Raw genomic sequence first — 25,270 nt, 5'->3', positions numbered from 1 at the left:
GAAGAGTACCTCTCCCTACAAGTAATTAATATGACAAGAATAAATTAATACGACAAAAATAAAAACAGGTTGGTAATTATACAATATCCGTCTTAATGAAGAGTTGAAGGGTCATGGAAGGCAAGCAGGGCAGGTAATTGTCACAGGGTGCTGAGCTGTGTGTGAAGAGTGAGAGAAATATAAGGACGAATAAGTACACAAAACAGACGATACTGAAGGAGCGAAGGAATGGATCGGAAATATAATATTAATCAAATAAGTTTAAAGACTACTGTGCAACAACTGACCAACACACTCATCAGAATACTGAATAATACTTGACCAACAGACATACAGGGCAAAATGTTTTCACGTATAACAATGTACCATTCATTTCATTAAACATTAATGCCTAGGGCTACCACAGAGATCCACTTAAAAGACTGTGGTCTAAGGACTACTGTGGATTAACTCATGAGGAACTTGTTTGTAACATTCTGTGTGTGTGTGTGTGTGTGTGTGTGTGTGTGTGTGTGTGTGTGTGTGTGTGTGTGTGTGTGTGTGTGCGGCGTGCGCACATGCGCGTGTGTTCTTACTAAATTGTACTTACCTAATTGTATCTTAAAAGGAATGAGTCAAGCTCGTACTGTCCCGTTTATTAAATCAATTTTATTGCACATATCCTTAAATTTATGAATTGTTTCGGCACACTATTTCGTTCGGTAGTGCATTCCACTGATCAACTGCCCTGTTTGGGAAACTGAATTTCCTTACATCTTTATCACCTCTCTTCTTATGCAGTTGTATGCAGTGTCCTCTTGCTGATGCTTCCTTAGAAGTTATATACTCATTTATGTCTACTTTCTCTTTCCCTGGAACACATTTATATAGCATTATCATGTCTCCTCTTTTTCACCTCTCCTGTAGTGTTGGCAGATTCAGTTTTTCTAGTCTTTCTTCATAACTAAAATCCCTTAAGTTTGGTACCCATCTTGTAGCAGCCTTTTGAACTTTTTCAATCTCATCTAATTGTTTTTGAGATGAGGAATCCAGACTACTGATGCATACTCCTGGGTTGGTCTGATAAATGATGTTACTATCTTTCTCAGTATGTCTGCATTTATGTATGTCAATGCTATTCTCACATTAGAATGCAGTGTATCCATGTTCCGTACTTTCTCCATGATGTGGTCAGCCGGAGATAGTATGTTATTGATAATCACTCCTAGGTCCTTCTCTCTTTCTGATATGTGTAAGATTTTACTTCCTAACTTATAATCCCATTCTGGTCTTTTTCTACTTCTGCCAAACTTAATTACATGACACTTCGCCACAATGAATTCCATTTGCCATTTATCACTCCATTCATGAAGTTTATTTAATTTTATTTGTAGCTCTCTACAGAGTCTGTGTTACTAATACTCTCTCGTATTTTTGCATCATCAGCACACATATTTTGATAGCTTTCATTTCCACTGTTACTATCTATGTCCTTTATATACATTAAAAAACATAATCAGTTCCAGCACTGAGCCCTGTGGAACTCGCCTAGTCACTTCCCTCTATGATGAGTAGTTTCCTTCTTAGTACTATTCTTATTTCCCTTTCTCTGAGAAAATCTTGCATCCAACAGTACAGGTTGCCTTGGATTTCCCCTTGATGGTACAATTTCCACAGAAGTCTTTGGTTCGGTACTCTCTCAAATGCTTTCTTCAAATCTAGATAGATACGGTCCACCCATCCTTCTCTTCTCTATAATGTTTCAGCAACTCTATCATAGTAGCTTAATAGATTAGTAACACATGACTCTCCCTTTCTAAAACCAAACTGCCTTTCTGTTATCATATTGTGTTTATCTGGATGTTTACCCAAACATTTGTTATCAGTTATTCTAGTATCTTACAACAATGGTTAGTGATACTGGTTGGTAGTCGAGTTGATTCTGTCTATTCCCTTCCATGACTAGGGGGACAATGTTTGCTTTCTTCCGAATATCAGGTAGTTTAACTTGACCTATGGATTCCTTTGAATAATAAATATATTGGTCTACTGTGTGTGTGTGTGTGTGTGTTCTTACCTAATTGTTCTTACCTCACTGTATCTTTACAGGAGTGAGTCAAGCTCGTACTGTCCCGAGTCTTAAACCATATTTATCGGACATATCCTTACATTTGTGAATTGTTTTGGCACACACTATTTCATTCGGTAGTGCATTCCACTGATCAACTGCTCAATTTGGGAAACTAAATTTCCTTACGTTTTTATTACCTCTCTTCTTTTGTAGTTTTTTTCCAGTGTCCTCTTGCGATCCTTCCCCATAGGTTAAGTAATCATTTATGTCTATTTTCTTCTTCCTTGATATGCATTTATATAGCATAATCATGTCACCTCTTTTCCTTCTCTCCTGTAGTATTGGTAGATTCAGTTTATTTAGTCTTACTTCGTAGCTTAGATCCCTTAAGCTTGGTACACATCTTGTAGCGGCCCTTTGAACTTTTTCAATCTTGTCTGTGTTTTTTGAGATGAGGACTTCAGACTACTGATGCATACTCCAGGGTTGGTCTGATGAACGATGTTATTATCTTTCTTAGCATGTTTTCATTTATGTATGTGAATGCTATTCTCAATTTGCAAGCAGTGTATAAACGTTCTGTACCTTCTCACCGATGTGGTCAGCCGAAGATAGTCTGTTATTGATAATAACACCTAGGTCCTTCTCTCTTTCTGATGTGTGTAGGGTTTTATTTCCTAACTTATAATCCCAATCAGGTCTTTTTCCACTTTTACCAAACTTGATTACATGACACTTGTTCACACTGAATTCCATTTGCCATGTATTACTCCATTCATGAAGTTTATTTTTCTTGTAGTGTTAGTAATTCTCCTTTGTATTTTTAAATCACTTGAAAACATATTTAGATAACTTTCATTTCCAGTGTTACCGTCTATATCATTTATATACACTAAAAACATGATTGGTGCCAGCACTGAGCCCTGTGGTACTCCACTAGTAAATTCTCTCCATGATGAGTAATTTCCCCTTAGTACTGTTCTCATTTCTCTTTTTATGAGAAAATCTTGCATCCAACAATACAGTTTGCCTCGAATTCCTCCTTGATGGTACAGTTTCCATAAAAGTCTTTGGTGTGGTACTGTGTCAAATGCGTTCTTGAAATCTAAATAGATACTGTCCACCCATCCATCTCTTTCCTGTAATGTGTCTGTTACTCTGTCATAGTAGCTCAACAGATTAGTAACACATGATTTTCCTATTCTGAAACCAAACTCTTTCTGTTATCATATTGTGTTCTTCTAGATGATTTACCCAAGCTTTTCTTATAAGCTTTTCTAATACCTTGTTTCCAACACAGGTTAGTGATACTGGTTGGTAGTTGAGTGGATTTTGTTTATTCCCTTTCTTGAATAAGGGAACAATGTTTGTTTTCTTCCAAATATCAGGTAGTTTACCTTGTCTTAAGGATTTCATGAAAATACAAAATAATGGTTTACTTAACTCCTTTGCACATTCATGTAGCACCCAACATGAAACTTCATCAAGACCATTTGCTTTTCCTTTGTCTAATTTACTTAGCTCCTCCTGTATTACTTTTCTGATATTTGTATATCTGGTAGTAAGTGTGGGCATGCATGTTCCACATAATCCCTCTCATAATTTTTTTCTTCTGTAAAAACTGATTGGAAATTATTGTTTAGTGCTTCACAAATATCTTTCTCTTGTGTATAGGTGATTCCTTCATCCGTAATGGATTGTATTTTATCTTTTACTTTGGTTTTGCTTCTGATGTAGCTGTAAAAAAGCTTCGATTGATCACTACTTTTATTTATGATATCCTCCTCAAACTGTTTTTGGGCTTCCCTCCTTATTCTTGTATAATCGTTTCTTGCCTGTTTATAATTGTTATATGCCCTTTCACTATTGTGTCTTCTGTATCTATTCCACAACAAATCTCTTTTTTCTTTTGATTTTTTACATTCTGTATTGAACCATTTCTCTATTTTCTTTTCTGCTTCTTTGTGCTGTGGGATGTACTCCTGGACTCCTATTTCATAAAGTTCACAGAATTATTTATATAAAGCATTTAAACCTTGTCCTCTAAGCTCCTTTTCCCAATCAATTTCTAAGAAGTACTTCTTTAGGTCATGATACTTTCCCTTTTTATAGTTTAAGCTCTTTTTGTAACTTTCATTGCTGTTAACTATGTCATATGCAATCCTGAAGTTGCAATTTAGTACTGCATGGTCGCTTTTGCCGAATGGAGGGTGATATATTAAATTGTCAATATCGTTTTCTTGCCTAGTAAATACGAGATCTAGCATTCAGGGTACATTGAGTCCCCTTTTTCTGGTGCTTTCCCTTACATGTTGCAGTAGGAAAAACTCTTGCACAAGATCCAGGAGCTTTTGGTCCCAACAGCTTTCTTGGCTTATTATATCTAGAGTATTCCAATTTATATTTATATTAAAATCTCTAGTTAGTATAATTCTTTCTGATTTCTCTTCCATTTTATGTAGTAATGCTCTTAAACTCAGAATTGCACTCTCTGCCAGGTCCTCATATTCGTCTCTTTCCCATGTGTTTGATTTGGGTGGCATGTTCAAATTGGCTACAATTACTTTCCCTCCAGATGTATTGATCTCTACTGCAATCAGTTCTACGTGTGAGGGTATATCTAGTCCTATTTCTTTGACTTTTAGATTTTTCTTAGTTAATACTATAATTCCTCCTCATTTTTTAAGTTCCTATCTCTTCTCCATATATTATATTCCTCTAAGTTTAGGATGTCATTTGATATTCTTGATGTTAATTTTGTTTCAGTTAGGCATATTATATGTGGTTCATTTTCTCTGATATAATTATTCATCTCTAATAATTTAGATACCATTCCATCCACATTTGAGTACATCAACTTAATCATTGGTGGTAGGTGGTGGCGACCATCATCCACTCACTTGATGTAGTGCTGCCTACATCTTCCTTATCCTTTATCATTCTTTTTCTTTGCGTGCCCTCCTCCCTTCCTATATCTCCCATCTTTCCTGTCACTTCTTATTGCTCTTCTTTCCTTTACAGGTGGCTTTACATTGAGTGACAAGCCAAATGGTTTCCTGTAAGCCAAGAAACCATTTACAACGCTGGGTGGTAACCATATAACCAACCCATACGTGCTCCCTACGTGTCAACAAGTGGGTTGGTGGAGGGTTAGTGCCCCTCCCCATAAAACCAATAACTCAAAGTCAAATGGCCACCTCTTAAGAGATTATGGCATCTGGCAATAGATAGATAGATAGATAGAACTTAATCATCTTGTTTATATACTTGTCATGACTTGGTTCTACTATCTTCCTCCTTTTTATTCCCTCCTGTTTATGTATCACTTTCGTACCTGCAATCCAATTACTGTACTATGTAAAAAAAAAAACTATATTCTTCTCCTCCTCTGATCTTCCCTCATTTTTTGTTTTTGTTTCCTCCCTCTTCTCTTTCAGTAATTCCAGTTCCTCTTGTGTTAGGCATCTTTTTATCCATACATTTTTTAACTCCTCTCTTTCCATGAGATTCTTTGCATTTTTTAGTATCTACTTCATGGTGTTTACACTCTGAAAGGTTACCTTTAGGGGTCTTGACTTGTTTCTCTCGTATTTCCCTAACCTTTTGTGTTCCTCTATGTCTTTACTACAGATTTCCTCTGATACTTCTTTCAATATGCTCATTATATTTGCCATGTCCTTTTTGTCTCTTGAGATCTTGTTTTTTACTTCTTCCTCTTTTATACCAGTGATTACTATAGATTTGTTGATATCAGCTGAATCCCTGACTAATTTAGGATTGTTTTGGATTATTCTTTTCACTTCCTTTTTAATGCTTTTTTCTTCCTACCTTGTTTCTGTCTTTCTTTACTTTCACCATTGCAGCATATGTGGTTCCCAGATTTTTGTAGCTTTGCACAACTTCATTCACCTGTGTTATCTTCTCCTCAATATCACTGCTCTGGTCTATCAGACTGCTTACTTGCCTAATTGTCTTTGAATCATTTTTGAACTCTTCCATAATACTCTCGAGGTTGACTACTGTACTTGCCATTTCACTAATTTTCCTCCTAAGTGTACCCACTTCTACTGTCAACTCATCTATGGTTGTGTCTTTCTTGTTGACTTCCTTTCCTAATTTTTCTATTTCCTCCTTTTACAAGTGCATCTGTTTCTTAATTTCATCAATCTCATTTTGGAAAGCAATCTCTAGTCTGCATACTCGTTCCACCAGTTTATTGTGAGTCTCCATTTCAACCAGTTCTTGGTAGAAATCATCCTCCTCCTTTCTACCTTTATCCTTTTTCTTTTCCAAATTAGCTTTACTAAAGTATGTGGTCATCCTGTAGTACTAAAAGCACATATACTACTTACCTTCTCTGGTGCAGTAGTAGACTAAACAAATGATCAGCTGATTTTGCACATTCTTGCGCTACTTTACTGTTTGAACAAGCCTTACTTAAAACTTCTTCTTACTTAAAACTTCTATTTTTTATATCAGAACACCATTTAGTCTAACCTGGTACACAGCTTATATCATAAATAGATACTAATTTAGGTAATGTGCATACGTGCGAGCACATGCACATGCATGTACATTCTTTATGTACCATTAGAATGTTTCATCAGTGTTTTCATTTAACCTACATTCTTCATACATGTGAAGTCTCTTCAAAGAGCAAGAGAGAGTAAGTAGAGAGTGGATGAGGAATTTGGAAGGAATTTGAATGTAAAGGGGAGGGACTGTGAGAAAATGTTCTGGAAAGAGGTGAAGGGAGTAAGGCAGGGTGGCAGTGAAGTTAGCAGGGGAGTGAAAGATAAAAATGGTAGATTACTAGTGGAGAAGGGAGAAAAAGTGAGCAGATGGAGAGAACACTTTAAGGAACTGTTGAACTTAGAGAATGAAAGTAATGCGAGTATAAGTGGCTGGGGAATGGCTGGGAGAAGGAGGGAGGTGAGAAGACAGGAAGAAATCAGTAGGATAGAAGTTGTAGAAGCAATGGAAAAAGTCAAATTGGGGAAAGCCCCTGGAATTGATGGAGTGTGTGGTGAAATGCTGGAGCATGGGGGAGAGATAGTAGTATAATGGATGTGGAAGATGTGCAGATTGGCCTGGGAGGAAGGTTGAGTCCCAGAGGATTGGAAGTCAGATATAATTATTCTCTTGTACAAAGGAAAAGAGGAAAAAGAAGTGTGTGGTAATCATAGGGGTATTTGTCTTTAGTGTAATAGGAAAAGTGTAAGGTAGGATACTTATTGACAGAGTTAGAGAAAGAACAGAGGAATTAGTTGAAGAAGAACAGGGAGGCTTTAGGAAGGGAAGAGGTTGTGTAGATCAGATATTCATTCTTAGATCTTTAGTGGAAAAGTTTCTAGAGAAGGGAAAGAAGTTGTATGCGGCCTTCATGGATTTGGAGAAAGCATAAGACGGGGTGGATAGACAAGGATTGTAGAAAGTATTAAGAATATATGGAGTAGATGGGAAGTTGTTGAATGCCGTGAAGAGTATGTATGATGGTGCTAAGTCTTCAGTGCATGTGGATGGTGAACCGAGTGAATTTTTCTCTTTGAAGATTGGGTTGAAACAGGGATGTGTCATGTCTCCATGGTTGTTCAATCTGTACATGGATGGGGTAATAAAGGAGATACAAGGTAGGGCAGTGCATGTTGGAGTGGCCCTAGTGAGAGAGGGTAGTGTTTGAAAACTCCCTGTACTGTTGTTTGCAGATGATACTGTGTTGTTGTGAAGACGAAGGGGAGCTGCAAGGCTTGGTTGATGAGTTTGGGAGAGTGTGTAAGAAACGGAATCTAAAGGTGAATGTAGGGAAGAGTAAAGTGATGGTCTTTGAGAGAGGTGAAGTCAGTGAATGTACAATGAGGTTGGGTGGTCAGGAAATGGGAAATGTAAGTACGTTTAGGTACTTTGGGAGTGTGATGAGTAAGGATGGAAGTTTGGAGGGTGAAGTCCTTGAAAGGGTAGAACAAGGGAGAAAGGTTGCTGGATCCTTGAAAGCAGTGATAAGAAACAGGGAAGTGAGCATGGAAGTGAAAAAGTTACTACATGACAGTATTGTGATACCTATTCTAACGTATGAAAGTGAACGTTGTTGGAAGGACACAAATCAAGCATGAGAACAGTGGAAATGAGTTATTCAAGAGGAGCCTGTGGAGTCATATGGAGAGAGAGAGGCTGACAAATGAGGATATAAAGGAGCGTTGTGGTGTGGATGTGATAGGAAACGTTAGGAGGAACACACTGAGGTGGTTTGGCCATGTGGAGAGGATGAAGGGTGAGAGACTGACTGACGAGGAGAGTGTATGTGAGTGAAGTGGAGGGGGGGAGTGGGAGGGGGAGGCCGAGGATGAGATGGAGGGATGGGGTGGAGAGGTATATGAGAGATGGGGGTGTGGGTTGGGAGCAGGGCAGTGAAATGGCGGGGGACAGGGCGACGTGGAGGCGATTCGTTTGTGGCCACCCTGTATGGGATCAAGGGATCTGGCAATAGATAGATATATTTAATTTTCCAATGAGTGCCTATTTTTGCCTACAAAATCTTCAGATAAATTTCCACTGAAGGACTAACACAGTTATCAGGGTAATGCACTGAGTGGTCCTGCCATCTAGTGGGAGTCTGTGAACTTCTCCCAGATAAGTGTTTTGCGGGTGTGAAGGTTACAGCTATCAATATACAGTACAATATTATTCTACCCAAAGCCAGCTAAAAACTATCCATGGCCTTATAGAGAAGATGGGTTGGGAAAAAATAGTATTCACACGCATATTCTACTCCTGTCTATTGGGTGATTTCTAGAGATGTATTAAAGAGGGTTTATGTGGAAATATTGCATTCATGCATGTACAAAGGCGTTAAATAATTCAAATAAGGGTAATAGGATTTCCAATTCTTAAAAACAATGATGAATGATATAGATAAATACGCCATGCGACATTTCCATTCAGTAATTGGCTCTGCCACACGTACGATTGTAAACAAACACGAGACTGGCAAGGTGCATCAGTGATGGGACGACTTGTTTGGGTGACATTAACAAAATGAACAGTTAACAAAACGACGAAGTTTGTTTGCACTGTGGCTGACTGTAAATCAAATTCAACTTTCAAAATCAAATTCAACTTTCAATATATTCATGAAACCAGTGAAAGGATGGTTCAGGTTTCCATCAAAGATGGACGCCAAACGTCGTAGGCTGTGGGAGACACAATATAGAAGTGGTGTTGACTGAAGTGCAACCAGGAAAGCATGTCGTACATTGCTCCAGCGGTGAATTTTAAAATATGGCAAAATTTGTGCATGGAAGCATTTCTCCATATTTTTATCATGTTATAGTCTTACACCAATTATATGGGATGTTTACTGAATAGTAAATTGTATGTAGAAGTTAATTCCAGGGGGAAGATGATTCCTGTTATACGAGTTTTTTTTCTTCTACTGCCACTTACCAACAGCATGACTGTCAACGGCATTTGAAAAATTTTGTGATTTGAGGAATCTACATGAAAGCTTATACAAAAATTTATCTTTGAAACACGCAAAATTTGTTTCCAAAAGTTCACAGACTCCCACCAGATGGCAGGACCACTCAGTGCCCTGGCCCATTCAACAGGTATATTGTGTTCAAGGCTTCATTCTTTTACCTGCTGATCATGAGGTGGGTGGTGCAGGTGCCAACAATTACTTTTTTCTGTGCTGAATTTGATACAACTACTATAAAAATTTCCACAGAATCCATTTTATATTTTGCAGTAAGTAGTTCAATGTTAGTCACAACTCTAAAGTATGGAATGGAGGCATATTTAAGACACCTTATATAAATACTATATATAAAGCAGCAGACACCTGCATGTCAGCTAATCACCATCTGTATTACAAACCCATCTAATGAGTGATGGGAGCTTCATTCATAAAAGAATATGATGTTGTAGTACGGGTTGCCAGAAACAACAAACTTCCACAACCCTGAAAAATGGTATGTCTTTCACAGTGACCAATCATATATATCAGAGAGATACCAGTATACGACAGTGAATCAGTCGCCATTCCTTTGCTATATGGGATTCTTCACGGATCAGTATTAGGTCTAATTCTTTTCACCTCATATATCAGTAATTTGCCATGTCTTCTTGATCCACAAAATGTTGCCTACCACATTTATGCTGAAGACACTCAGCTTTATGTGAAGATAACAAGTACTGCTGATACTAAGATAAAAAAAATAAACACCTTATGGCAAGTATAAGATCTGGATGACTATAGGAAAACTGAAACTAAATGATAACAAAATTGAGATCATCATCATCCAAGGAAATGGAAGAGGTCATCTATCTATCTATTGCCATACACCTTAATCCTGTAAGGGGTGGCCACAAACAAATCGCCTCCTTGTCGGCCTGTCCCCCGCCATTTCATTGCCCTGGTCCCAATTCACACCCCCATCTCTCATATACCTCTCCACTCCATCCCTCCATCTCATCCTTGGCCTCCCCCTCCCTTTCCCCTCCTCTACCTCACTCACATACACTCTCCTTATCAGTCTCTCACTCTCCATCCTGTCCACATGGCCAAACCCCTTCAGTGTGCTTCTCCTAATGCTTCCTATCACAATGCTCCTTCACTTCCTCATTTGCCAGTCTGTCTTTCCATTGACTCCACATACTCCTCTCACTCATTTCCACCTCCAACAAGGTCCAAGCTTCACTTCCATACATTAGAGGTGGTATCACAATACTATAATGTAGTAGCTTTTTCGCTTCCATGCTAACTTCCCTGTTTCTTATCACTGCTTTAAAAAATCCAGCAACCTCTCTTCCTTGTTCTACCCTTTCAAGAACTTTACTCTCTAAACTTCCATCCTTACTCATCTTATTACCTAAGTACTTAAACGCACTTATATTTTCCACCTCCCCCTCATCCAACCTCACTGTACATTCACTGGCTTAACTTCTCTTGAAGACCATAACTTTACTCTGTCCTACATTCACCTTTAGATTCCGTTTCTTACACGGTCTCCCAAACTCACTCACCAAGCCTTGCAGCTCTCCTTCGTCTTCACATAACAACACAGTATCATCTGCAAACAACAGCACAGGGAATTTCCAGACACTGCCCTCTCTCACTAAGGTCGCTCCAACATCCACTGCCCTACCCTGTTTCTCTTTTATAACCCCATCCATATACAGACTGAACAGCCATGGAGACATGACAAATCCTTGTTTCAATCCAACATTCAAACAGAAAAATTCACTCAGTTCACTATCCACACGCACTGCAGACTTAGCACCCTCACACATACTCTTCACGGGTGTCGACAACTTCCCATCTACTCCATATATTCTTAATACTTTCCATAATCCTTGTCTATCCACCCTGTCATATGCTTTCTCCAAATCCATGAAGGCCAAATACAACTACTTTCCCTTCTCTAGAAACTTTTCCACTAAAGATCTAAGAATGAATATCTGATCTACACAACCTCTTCCCATCCTCAAACCTCCCTGTTCTTCTTCAACTAATTCCTGTTATTTCTCTAACTCTGTCAAGTAGCCTACCATATACTATTCTTATTACACTATGAAGGCAAATGCCCCTGTGATTACCACAACTTCTTTTTCCCCTTTTCCTTTGTACAAGGGAATAATTATACCTGACTTCCAATCCTCTGGGACTTAACCTTCCTCCCAGGCCAATCTGCAAATCTTCCGCATCCATTCTACTACTATCTCTCCCACATGCTTCAGCATTTCACCACACACTCCATCAATTCCTGGAGCTTTCCTCATTTTAACTTCTTCATTGCTTCCACAACTTCCATCCTACTGATTTCTTCCACTCTTCTCACATCCCTCCTTCTCCCAGCCACTTATACTTTGATTACTTTCAGTCTCCATGTTCAACAATTCCTTAATTGTTCTCTCCATCTGTTCACTTTTTCTCCCTTCTCTACTAGTAATCTACCATTTTTATCTTTCACCCTGTCTAACTCTCTTTTCCTCTTTCCAGAACATTTTCTTACATTCCCTCCACTTTACACTCACATTCCTTCCCAATTCCTCATCCACTCTCTTCTTACTCTCACTTACTAATCTTTCACCTCTCTATTCCTCTCTACATATAACTCTCTCTTCCGTCCCTCAACTTCTTCTATGCCCGTTTCTCATCCACTCACTATATGTTTTCTTCTTCTGTACCACAGCCTCTCTCACCTCTTCATTCTACCATGCCATGCTGTTCCCTGCACTCCCTTTCGTCTTCTCTTCACCCACCACACCACCTCACATGCTGCACAGATTTCTTCTGTGAATATCCTACACACCTTCCATGTCCCCCATCTGCTCCACATTTACCCAATTGCTCCTCCATTTCCCTCTTATATTCTGCTTTTTTTCCTTCTTGTAACTTTTCCACCCTCCTTGTATGAATGACTTCCTCCTGTCCTTCCCTTCTTCTATTTCTCCATTTCATTAGGACGTTGATTCTGACCACCACCAAGTTGTGGTCAGAAAGTCCACTCCCCCAACCTCCTTATACTCTTGTATCCATTACACACCTTCTCATCCTTTCATCCACACACACATAATCAATCACTGCCTTCCATTCATTCACTTCACCACCCACCATTCTCATCATTCGCCAAGTATACCTATGGATCATTTTGTGCCTGAAGAGGGTATTAGCTATAACCAACCTCCTCCTGGCACAAACGTCCACTAAAGCACTGCCTTTCTCATCCATCCCTGCAGGTAAACCCCACTCACCAACTACTCCATCCACCTTCACATTCCCTACTTTTCCATTCATATCTCCAATCAAAAACACACTCTCATTCCCTTCAAACTTTTCCATGCACGCTTTCACATTTGTCCAGAACTCTTCTCTCACTCTGCTTGCACAATCTTGTATTGGTGCATACACAAACACAATCACCCACATTTGTAGTCCAACTTTCAATCTTACTCAAACAATCCTTGACCACACTGACCCATACTCTCTTATATTCTCCTTCCATCTGTTACTCACAACAATACACACTACTACTTTTGCCATCCCATTCTCAACTACTCCTGCGCATATACCCCATCCATACTCCCATTCTCTCACACTCTCACCTCTCCATTTAGTTTCAATTAATCTACATACATCCACTTTTGCACCCTCAAGCACCTGGACAATCTTTCTTTCACCTCTTCATTTGCACCCCTTACATTCCATGTAGCTATCCGTACCATGTCCTTTGTTCAGTCCTTCGTCAACACCTTTAGGTCAGTCCTGGTTCGAGGCTTCTCGTTCTTATTTTCAGTTGGTTGTTTTCCGGGAAGGGGCCCTAACCCTCTGCCAACCCACTTGTTGTCACGTAGGGAATATGTGTTGGTTGATTAAAAGGTTACCATCCAGCGCTATAAATGCTTTCCTGGTTTACAAGAAATCATTTGGCTTGCTATACAATGCAGAGCTACCCTAAAAACAGAGCATCACTACACGAAGTGGGTGGATGATGGGTGTCCCCACCCACCTATAAGAGGTCATGATGCAGAGAACTTACTGATCCTTGATACAGTAATCACAGCTTCATCCAGCACGTACTGTCTGAAACTTGAGGGTTTACCTTAATTCAAAAATTGATAATAAAGAGCAACCACATAAGGAAGACTGTTAGAAGCTCTAATCTGTTCATCAGATATCTCTCCTTTGTGAGACAGTTCATGGACAGACATTGCCTCTTGGTGCTAGTTCATTCAATTATCTTGTGTTGATTATTCTGATGCTCTATAAACTGGCCTTCCAAATTATCAATTGAAGAAGGTTCAATCACCCCTCAACAGAGCAGCAAGGTTCACTTCTTATCATCCACCTAGAACTCCCACAACTTCATTCCCACAGAGTTCTATTGATTGTCAAAAAAAGCTAAAACAGAATTTAAATTCAGTTTTACAACTTTCAAGGCTCTTAGCTTTGGTGAAACTAAGTATCTTGCCGACTCACTTAAAGTTCATTAGCTCATTCTAGTGCAATGGTGCAGAGCAGCGATACTGTGTGCCTTGAAGAGCTGTGAGCTGACTGGCAGCCATCATTCTCTAAGCGGTCACTTTCTTATGCTGCACCGAGACTATACAACAGGCTGCCCTTACCTATGAGACAGCCTCCTCATCATTTTATATTTATTTTTTTTAAGAGAAATGTAGACAATTTTTCCAAAGAAGTTATGATCCTGAAAGAGGCATGATAACAGAAGACTACAGAGTTAACGTCACAGCCACTGTTGCAGTTTTGTACGGCACATAAAATTCATAACCTCATACAGTACTCTACATATTTCTTTTCTTCAACAATAGCAGAGTACTTTTTTTTTTTGTGCTAGTGAATTCCTCAGGAAGAACTTGTGCTTTGAAGAACTATGAATTATTATTACTACAATCATTTTCACAGTAGACCCTCGCTATAATGAACTAATTGGGGGAAAGGCAGATTCGTTAACCCCTAGGCACCGGGCATGGGTAGACCTAAGCACGTCCCAGGACCGGGTTATTTTTAGGATAATCGATTTTCCCCAAAATATATATTCTTTTTCATTACAAATCAATCACAAATGACAAAGTACACATAAAAAGCACGTACCTACTCTCTGCTGGCGATCTGGAGGTGGTGGTGTGGTGTGAGGGAGCAGGTGTGTGGCGGCTGGGCTCAGCGTGTTCAAGGTTGCGGTGGTGTGATGGCGGTGGTTGGTGGAGGGAGGAGGGATGATATCTCATGCCAGAATAAGTGTTGAGTGTGTCTTTGTTTCTCTCTCTAATTCACAATGCCGTATGAACACAATATTACAACTAAAATAGCATATAAACACAAGAAAGTAACTAATAAAGATTGGCTTATTTTATGTTTTCCATGATATTTATTTTCTAACAAACTTATGTCTGTTTAGGTACTCACAGTTATTTACACACTATTTACACATTATTTCACTGTTTTTAGTACTTCTTGACAATGTGATATTCCCTACAGGCTGGCTATAGTCAGTACAAGTGTTTTCAAGCACCCATACACTCTCCCCCACACCCCTCATGGCCCCCTAGTAGCCCTCCCCACTACCCCACCCCACCCTACCCCTACCTCTACCCCGAACCAGTATCAGCTGGTTCCAAGGCCACATTTCCCCTACGCCGGTCTCCCACCACCCTCCACCACAGCCCTCCTCCCTGCTGGAATGCTATAGTCAGTACAAGTGTTTTCAAGCACCCATACACTCTCCCCCACACCCCTCATGGCCCCCTAGTAGCCCTCCCCACTACCCCACCCCACCCTACCCCTACCTCTACCCCGAACCAGTATCAGCTGGTTCCAAGGCCACATTTCCCCTACGCCGGTCTCCCACCACCCTCCACCACAGCCCTCCTCCCTGCTGGAATGCCCTCCCACCCCCCCACCCCCTCCCCCGGCCACCCAGCATGGCCCCGTGCACCAGCCATGCCAGGACAATACTCTGAGTCCATATGGCACGCTACGAAGTTCAAACATGCCTGCGAAAAATTAAAACGTCATATGACGTGGACCGTAGGCCTCTACCAACATGTCATATGATGTGAACTGGTGCCTAGGGGTTAAAGCCGACAGCTCGTTATATCTGAGGCCCCACCCACCCCATGTGGGATTTCAAGCACATGTTCGAAAACAAATAAGTACAACAGCATATTCCAGAACTAACTTGGTCCATAATTTCACCCTTTTTAAAGCTTATTTCATATTCTTGTCAAAGTACTTCTTCATCACTAGTACGGTACAGTACAGTACACCCTCAATATAACAAACTAATTGGTACCACTCCCAGAACACCATGCTGTTCAGTAATTTCCCATGTCTTGTGGCTTTTACCAAACAAAGATTGTTAAATAGTGTCGTTCGGTCGTACACTCAGACACAGTAACATACAGCTAGGTCTAAATGGCTCTTTTTCTCATTAAATGCTCTGTTTGCTAACTTAAGTGTTTATTCTTTCCTTTCAGGAAGTAACTGCTCTTCAAATAATGACTGCAAGTAAGCGTTGGATAAATCTATGTTCATTCATCAGGCCATGCTGGTCGGTGTTTCCCACAGGTCCTTTCTTTTACCAAGCAAAATTCGTTAAATGAACATAACGCTTGACTAGCTTGGTGGTCATTAAAACCGAAAATCGTTAAAAGAGTTCAGTATATCGAGGGATTATTGTATTACTTGTACAGTCACCCCAAGAAGTGATGGCAGAGTTTCAGATTGCTTCGGTCACTCTGCACTGCCATCCGTTCAATGAAAACAGAGAATATAACAAACATTCCATGCCTTCATCACGTCATATCAAATAAAATATATATCGCGCTAAGCATGATGAAAAATGAATAACAGGAGGCAGTGATATATTAAAGTTAACAGTTACCTTTTCCGATTTGAATGAATGCGAAATGTATTACTCCGCGCGCGGTGGGCAGTAGGCCTATTACTCCGTGTTCCTGACTTATTTGTTTCCCAGGATTTCAAATACAGATGCTCTAGTTTCGAGGACCAGTTAAGAGAAATTCTTGTGACTGCAATTCACTGCCTTATTTTCAAATGCTATGGTCATGATACAGCAATAATAAGGATCCCATAAAGAAATTATTCTTCGTAATGATGCCCTACCTGCCGTAGCAGCAAGACCATACTGCCTTTTATTCCATTTTCCTCTCACCAATAATAATTATAATTAGCAACTTTTTTCTCAAGTGATGCAAAATTATTATTAGTTGTAAGGAGGTATGACAAATTCTGCCTTTTTCTCTTACACCAGGTAATATACAGGACCAAAACATGAGTTCATAAACTCGTGCAATGCAAAAGCACGCAATTTTTACTCCATCTTTTAATCTTATTATCTGTTTTTTAAAATAAACTGTAATGTCCTGCTGAACAGAAAATGCTGATCTGGAAGTTTTGAACTCAATGATTTTATTAACTCTTGCTAATCGATTATGCACTGAGGATATCAGACTACGACAGAAGTTAGCATTCCCCAAGGAGTTCCGTAGGCAAATTTCAAGGTATATTTTTTTATACTTCTTTCACCGATAGCTCTCTGGCTTATATTAAATAAACCAGAGATTATTCGTTATGGAAAACTGGCCAAAGGCAGTGAAATAACTGCATGTCTCTGAGTAAATGTTATCTCCTTTCGTGAGTGTTGATCGAAAAATTTAAAATAGCTTACTGGCTTACGCTGCCTTCTCGCTTTCTGTCGTCGTCCATGGAGACATTGGAAACGGAAATAAATGACTTTAAATTACTCCCTAATATTGTAACGGAAATTATTTTATAAATAATAATTACTAATTTTAATTTTTTATTGAAGCTCCCCTTTGTTCAGTCTTACGCTGCTAAAAAATTATTGCGTGTTACCATACTAGATTTGAACTCCGCAAATTATTCCTGACTGTCCCTGAGCATTAGCTGTGAAATTTCAATTAGTTCTGTTTAGGATTTCCTATTATCGTAACTAACGAACTGCTTCCTACAATTTTGAAACATACAGGTACTTTGGCATTGATTTATTGTTTTTTGTAACAAATTTACGTACTAGGATTCACCTCGTAGAGATATAAGAAGAGTATGTGCACTATCGCTGACCGAAAACTTCTGGATACTCCGCCGTCACTTCTTAGGCCGACTGTACTTTAGTCCGTTATTACAACTCTGCAATAATGATGAGGAAAGGGCAATTTCAAGCCAGGTTGGAGTAATATGTGTAAGAAACATATGTACCATGACCCACTGCAACCCATTTAATGACCAATGTTCAATACAGCCTATGAAAGTTCGATGGGCTTCACAGCGTTCGTTAAATCCAGTATCTGCTACATCGAGATGAGTATTATCATCATTATTAAAACCTTTTCCAAAATTTCAGTTTCTTACTGTGGAATTACCATACTTGACATTTTACACTGCTGATGTGCATTCATCACAATTTCCAACCATGCTAAAGTAGGGATTTTTTACATTTTTGAGTTACAAACATGTTTCACAAGCTACCATTTCCCTGTCTTAAAACCACAGGAAGCGGAATGCTGCTTGCAATATCCTTATGCTAATACAATAGGGAAGGGACGATTCAGTTCCCCACTCCCAATCTCCTCCCGATTCAGCAACTGAATAAACTTACACTTTAGACAAGAACAGTAATCTCTAATATCGTAATCATTTAAGCTTCTCCAAGACAGAGGTACCGGGTGAAGAGGTGCTTGTCAAGAAAGGAGTCATCCCTGAGTAGATAAAAATGCCCCGAGGTGCTGCTAAACTCATCCCTTAAAGACTACTACATCAAGTAACACTTTAACACTTCCACCTTTCTGTATATCTATGCTGCTGATATCTTGTGCCCATTAGTAACCTCCCATTAGAGACTGTCGTAACAAGTCTCTGGGCTTCTCTGTCCTAACATTTCTTTTTACATCTCTCAACAATTCTTCCACTGCAGATTCTCTCACCTGCAAATTGTTCAATAGCTACATGTGAATGCAGCTCTGAGTGAAAAATCTCCATGTAAACACCACAGAAGACAAACAACAAATAAAAAGATGAAGGATCATCGACTCACCAGAAGGTGAGTGTGTTCTGTGGTGAGTAAACATGAAGGTACTGTATGCTTAACCCTAAGTCAACCACTCCATCAACCACGTTACCTCTTGCTCACATACATATATATTTACTCTCAAGCATGCACATGCACACATGCAGAAACAAACAAAAACCTCTCATAAAATAGTAATTTAAGGGATATAATTTCACATCCCTTTACTATGTTTCCCTACTGTCTGGTAATATCAAGAATACAATTAATAAAATGTCAGTGTCTTAATGAAGTTGTGGTTGTGCCCCAGGCTCGTGTGAATGTGAACCCAGTGGAGTAGAGGCTGAAATTACCTTTTTAATGCAGTCTAACATCTTCAACTGGGAAACAGGGGTAGAAATGAGAAATGTTTGTATGACCAGGAAGACCCAGTTATATTGATTCAACTGTGTGGTCCCTCTCCAGCAATGTACTGAAGAGAACATATGTAATGGCATGGCAGTCTTGTGTAAGTAGCTAAGCTGGCTTCTTAAAAACTAATGCATGGACAATTTACTGGTAACTTCAAAATGACAAGTTTAAAGAACATTAATATAAATTTCTTCATAACTGCTTCCCAAAGCATAAAATAAACACACCCAAGTTATTCAAATTACTTAACAGCAAATTTATCACCAAGCAATAAATCAGCATCGCTTAAAATGCTTGTCATGAAATAAGAGTGAGGTGAAAATGAAAGTAAAAAGAGGGCACACAGAGACAATGCAAAATCCTAACAAAAATGCCACAGAGTGATCTTATCAAGAATTTACTTTGCCATAGCAGTTCAAAGATAGAAGTTATGTCCCAGAATTAAAATAGTAAATAAATATGACAATAAATTAGTAGGTGTGAAGTAAGAGCAGGGTCTCCAGACATACTTCTTGTCTGGAGTTGCAAAGATTTTGTGAGGATTCTTTTCACAATCCTCATATCTGAAAATAAATAAGTCAACTGTACTTACATTATGCTCAATTAGTATGGCATTAGTCACCCTGCAGTCATATGTAAATTAAATTTAACTTTGGTCTTAAAATTAATAGTTGCATTATTTCCTCATAAACATAAATAATGGTAAGAGAGGGTGGTGGTGGTGGTGGTGGTGGTGGTGGTGTGAGGTGGTGGTGGCGGTGGTTGCGGTGGTGGTGTACTCACCTGGCAGTGTGGGGAGGGAGGGTGTGGCTGGGGGGGTGGCTCCTCCGCTCCCACCACCGCTGCACACTACACCACATGCCCCATAATGTTAATCTTTGATACCAGCTCAACCACTCTTAATTACTCTCTGGCAAAGCCATTTAACCCTTTCAGCAGTGCCAATGCATCAAGCAATGCATTTCTCACATTATTAAACTTTGGAAAGAACTGTTTATAGATCCTTCCCATCCCATCCACCTACATGAAACCATGCTGAGATGATTACAGTCACAAATAATGCAAATTAATACCATTTATCACAATATCTTTACCATAACTACTTTAAGTATAGTGCTATATTCAATTATTGCAAAGCAAGCAATATGTTGCTTTTAAAACATTTAAATTAACTATTTTCATTATAACTCCTCTTCAAATGCAAAAGCACTCTTCAAAGGGTTAACCATTAATTGGTATACAGGTACCCAAGTTGGTCACCTATTGAAAGCAGAACAAAATTTGACAATACAATACAGAGATGACAATATTGCAGAAACTTACATGAAACTTTGTGCATATCAACCTAACTTATATTACACTACCGAGTTAAGCTACTGTATTTCATTGCAAACACAGTTTGGAACTGTTAATTAACGATATAGTTCAGATATTCCAGCATATCATTAACTTGGTTCAGCAGAATGGAAAAATTATCTTTTGGCAGAATCCTAAGGTATCAGAAGCTATCTCTTTGAAAACCTGATTAAATCTGTAAAATGGCAAAGGCAAAGCAGATCCTAGAATTTATAAAAGCCTAATCTCTTCTGGTAAAAAATGAATTCAGCTAATAGTATATTCAAGTAAGTATTTTCAGAACAATTAAAATTTGACTATCACAGTAATGATCTTCTCTTGTTCATGGCCAACAGAGAAAGACGTATCAATATTACTTGTCAGATAATGGTATAGCAATGCATGGTGCCCAATGAAGTCAAATTAATGGCACCAACTAACTAAGGGTAATTTTATATCTAGCAAATGAAGCAAACAAATTGTCAATAATAACCACAGTCAGAGAGTAATGAAACAAACTTTCTCACAACAGCTTTTTCCTTGTGGGAGATCAGAGGGCAGCTCTATAATGTTTCAAATTTTTGATGGCATACATGCATTGAAAACAGCTTATCTGCATGTGTATACATGCATAAATATTGGTGAAAATGCATAAATTGCTGAGCATAGTGCACTGGAAATACTTTACCATAATAAAGTAAACTAGTACTGCATTTATCTGGGGGAGGGAAAAAAAAAAAAAAAAAAAATACAATACAGTACATCATAAGAAACATGTTTCCACATGGAAGTAGTATGCTATGCTTATGTTCATAAATGCCTCAAGCACCACCAAATTTCAGGTTTTAAATATTTATGTCTTCAGCATCAATTTTATGCACATATACACATAAAAGCATATACACGGATAATGAAGTTGTCCATAACCCAGTAATGGTTAGGAAATGATAAATGTGGCCTAGTTGCACTCATAGTGTTTCCGGTGGTAAGAGAGGGGGTGTAGGGGAGCGGCCCCACGCCAGGAGAGCTACAAGATGGCCTCAAGACGCTCGGGAAGACTCGCTTTCCCTTACCTGGGGCGTCTGTGCTTCCCTTGGTGGCTGTAGGGAGGATCACACAGTAAGACAGCACGTTCTTTATACCATCACCATGGCAATAATACATAGAGGTGTTCTCATCGTTCATGAGTCTTCCATTCAACTTTTGCTGCTGTTCAGGCTATCCAAGAGTCCTGCACACTGTAGGATTTTCTTTGTCCATTATTATGGAACAATTTACAATTTTGCAGTTTTTGTTCAGTTTGGTTCCAATAATGGCCGATGCAGATCTGATACAGGTAAATAGAGAATGAAGAATTTCACCACCTCCTGGAAAGCCATCACATTTTATGGTACTTTCCAAACCTGTCTCTCAACTCATATCATGACAACATTCAATATGGAAACAGGCAGTAAGCAAGTACAACACATATCCCCTCTTCCACAACAAACACAACAGGAAATTTTGTACATGTCAGGTCATTTGGTTCCCAATATCACTTTCATCTTTTATCAGCAGATACAGCAATACCTCCTTTCAACATCTTACTTCCCAAATTCAAAGTGAATCATATAAATATTTCACTGTGCTATACAGACTAATTCAACTTCAACAACAGAAATGTAAATGATCTGACAAGTGTTGGTCTGTTGTACTGGAAAGGAATAAATATCCAACATTTGTAAATTTCCTTATAAGACACAAAACCAACTAATGTTCAGTTTTCACAATCAAGTGCGGTGCAATTCTACGCTTATAAAATATTTCATACAAAAATTAATATATAAACATAAATCATGTTAAACTGACAGATATTCACAAAATTATATCTATCAAATTACTCATTTAAAACACACATCACAATATACAGTGCTACATAGTGGTACTGTACAAATTTTGCAAAGTTCCATATCCTGTATCTTAATGCCAAATATTTCAAAGTAAATCTTAAGTAACAGCATTATAAACAGCAGACCGTTAACTGACCTGATGCAAAACTAAGACAATATAAATAATTTTCATCAGATAGTTCAGGGCTCAGTCCCAACCACAGCAGTGGTGGACAAATGATTGATCTTACCTGTGCCACTACAGGTTTCTTAGACCAATATAAGCTGCACAGCAAAATGTTCTTAGTTCAACAACTTTACTGAAGAAAATGATACCTAGGTTTACACAGTAATTACTTAGGCTAAAATTTTAATTTTAACCCAATTTTAGTATGACTTCCCCCTCCCTCCCCTCCCAGTCAAATAGGGTAGCCATATCTACAGTAGCTTTTTCACTCTCATGGTGGGTCACATCTTAGTTTACGTCTACCAGCTGGAATTCCATCTCTCTCATTAAATAAAGCTCTACAAAACATAAACTCACATTCACAAACAATTAATTAATATTGGCCTAAATATCCAATACATTCTATTATGACACTGAGAACATTATAATTACTAAAACAATGTACAGAATTAGCAATATTTAAAAATAACTTTGTGCACACTAGAAACTAAGACAAGTACTATATCACAATTATAACTGAAACCTGTAATAATTAATAAATGCAAGTGCAAATTGATAAATCTATAATGACAACTTCTAATCAAACTAACAAATTAACCCGATTGAAGAGGCTTCGTAAAATTCATGATAAATGAAAGTGACAATTTGGCCAACCTATGACACACTAATCTGAGCACAGGAACTTTGCTAAACTGATGAAAAATAAATAAGTAATTCCGATAAACCTATGAAGAATAATCTTAAAATTCTGCAAAATTAATTACAACCATGAAATTTTTATACACTTATGAAGAATAATACTGAAACTCTACTACACATCCACACAGAGACAAGAGAATGAGAGAAAATAGAAGGATGGGAATGTGTTCAGTACTCACGGTGGAGGAAGCAGTCATACTTGAAGCAGCGTCGGCAGAACAGCGTGTGGAAGGAGTGCATGGTCTGCTCCTGTGGCACACTCTCTGCACTGGGACCGTCGATGTTCGGGGTACATTCAGGGGGCAAGGCTGTTGGATCTGTCAGTTCTATGTACCTGGTGAGCAAAATATATTACCTCATCATTAGTCACATAATTTTTCTTCATTCATCTCTTTCTCTCTCATACATGCATGCATGCACACATGTATGCATGTGTACACACACACACACACACACACACACACATACACAGGTCGCTGACAGAGAAGTAGCTCTTCCTGGATTGTGGGGAAATAATCGCTGAATTAGTGGCAAAAACGAATGCGTGAGTGGTGGTCCTGTCAGACATTAGTTAAAAATAACTGCAGGTTTCGGTCATAAAGAGTACAAGAGACAGTGAAAACAGAAAGTTTCCATATGGCTGCACCATGGCAGAGAGGGACGGTGCTTTGTTTACAACTGGTAAAGGGGAATTTGTGGGCTTCTCCGATGATAATGTGGGAAAAGGAAGTATTAGGCTGTACCAAACAAGAGTAACAGGAGTAGAGAAAATGGCAGAAAGGAATGTCCAGGAGTTAAAAAAGGTATGGGGAGTATTTAAAGAGTTGAAGGAATGGACCTCAGAGCAGGAGAAAGAGATCAAAGTCCTACAGAATAAACTGGAAAAAGTTTGCACACGCAGTGATGAACAAGAAAGAGAAATCACAGAATTAAAAGTGAGTAACGAATCTTCCTCAAATGAAGTAAGACAGCTCAAGAGGGAAAATAAGACGTTGGAAGAAGAAAGGGACAGGATGAAAAGTAAGCTAGATGAGTATGAATCCAAATCAAAGATGCAAGATGAGCACATTAAGGAAATCAAGGAGCAACATAAGGGGTGGAATAAAATTCAGGAGGAAATGTAAATTTGAAACAGATTAAAGAAAAACAAAGCAAGGACAAGTTGGAGAAGGAAGTGGTTAGGGCACTGAGAAGTAGAGAATCTTTAGTCAGGGATGTAGCAGATAAGAAAAAAAGTGTCATAATTTCAGGAGTAAAAGAAAAACGTATGACAGTAAGATCAGAAAGAGAATGAGAAGAACTGAATGAGGTTAAAGAGATAACATCAGTAGTTATGGAAGGTAACAACGAAGATCAAGAAGAGACTGAAGAAGTGTTTAGGTAAGGAAAGTAAGAGGAAGGAGGGGCGAGGCCACTGAAGGTACAATTTAAGTTCCAGATAATGGAAAATCATTAATACAACATGGAAATTATCAGACAAACAGGGGTTAAAAAATGTCTGGGTAAGGAGAGATGCAAATGAAGAGGAAAGAGCTAAAATAAAGGAGTTAGTAAAGGAACCAAAGGCAAAAAACGAACAGAGGACGGAAGAAGAGAAGACAGAGTTTTATTGGAGTTATGGATCAGAAACTGAGGAAGTGGTGTCGAGGGAGAGAAGAGGGTATGAAAAAAAGAAAAACGTTTGAAAGTGGCATATACTAATGTTGATGGTTTAATATCGGCAAGGCCAGAAATAAACAATTTCTTGCGGGTATATGAACCTTATGTTATGTGCTTTGTAGAGACCAAGTTAAGAGAGGATATTGACATCCATATGGGAGATAGTAAATATAGTACCCTCGCGTCCAACACGTGTTTGTTCAGCACGATTCGCGTCCAGGACGGAGAGCAAAAAATTAGTACGATTCAATACAATTTAATTACTGTAACATGGATGCATTGGCATAACACGCTCGGAGCTCTAAGAAGTGGGTGAAATCTGCAGAGTTCGCCTCTAGCACGATCACCCCCGGTCCAACACGGTCATACTGGACATTCCTGTGATGCTGACAGCCAATCAAAACTTCTGATCAAGTTGCCTCCCCCACCCGCTATCGTGGCTTGATCGTGATGTCGCCCAATCAAAAATGCTTCTGCTCTCACGTGATGTTTTGTT

General features: G+C 38.9%; 1 protein-coding gene across 5 annotated transcripts in view; it reads right to left on the bottom strand.

Annotated features, from left to right (window-relative positions):
• The window catches only part of E(z) (histone-lysine N-methyltransferase E(z)), a 347,474-nt gene that overhangs the window by 182,602 nt on the left and 139,602 nt on the right, over positions 1 to 25,270 (bottom strand). For 2 of the 5 annotated variants that reach the window (XM_080277920.1, XM_080277924.1), the window contains exons 7-9: positions 23,295 to 23,449; positions 21,330 to 21,461; positions 19,810 to 19,875 (exon numbers count right to left, since the gene is read on the bottom strand). In XM_080277920.1, coding sequence (XP_080134046.1) covers positions 19,810 to 19,875; positions 21,330 to 21,461; positions 23,295 to 23,449 — 353 coding nt within the window. The remainder of the gene's footprint in view (positions 1 to 19,809; positions 19,876 to 21,329; positions 21,462 to 23,294; positions 23,450 to 25,270) is intronic. The other 3 variants (XM_080277922.1, XM_080277921.1, XM_080277923.1) reach the window with 3 other exon arrangements.

Source organism: Coenobita brevimanus, chromosome 71 (genome assembly GCF_032717465.1).
Source record: "Coenobita brevimanus isolate Jiangsu-jjx chromosome 71, ASM3271746v2, whole genome shotgun sequence".
NCBI classification, from domain to species: domain Eukaryota; kingdom Metazoa; phylum Arthropoda; class Malacostraca; order Decapoda; family Coenobitidae; genus Coenobita; species Coenobita brevimanus.
This window is presented reverse-complemented; position numbering and strand designations above follow the sequence as displayed.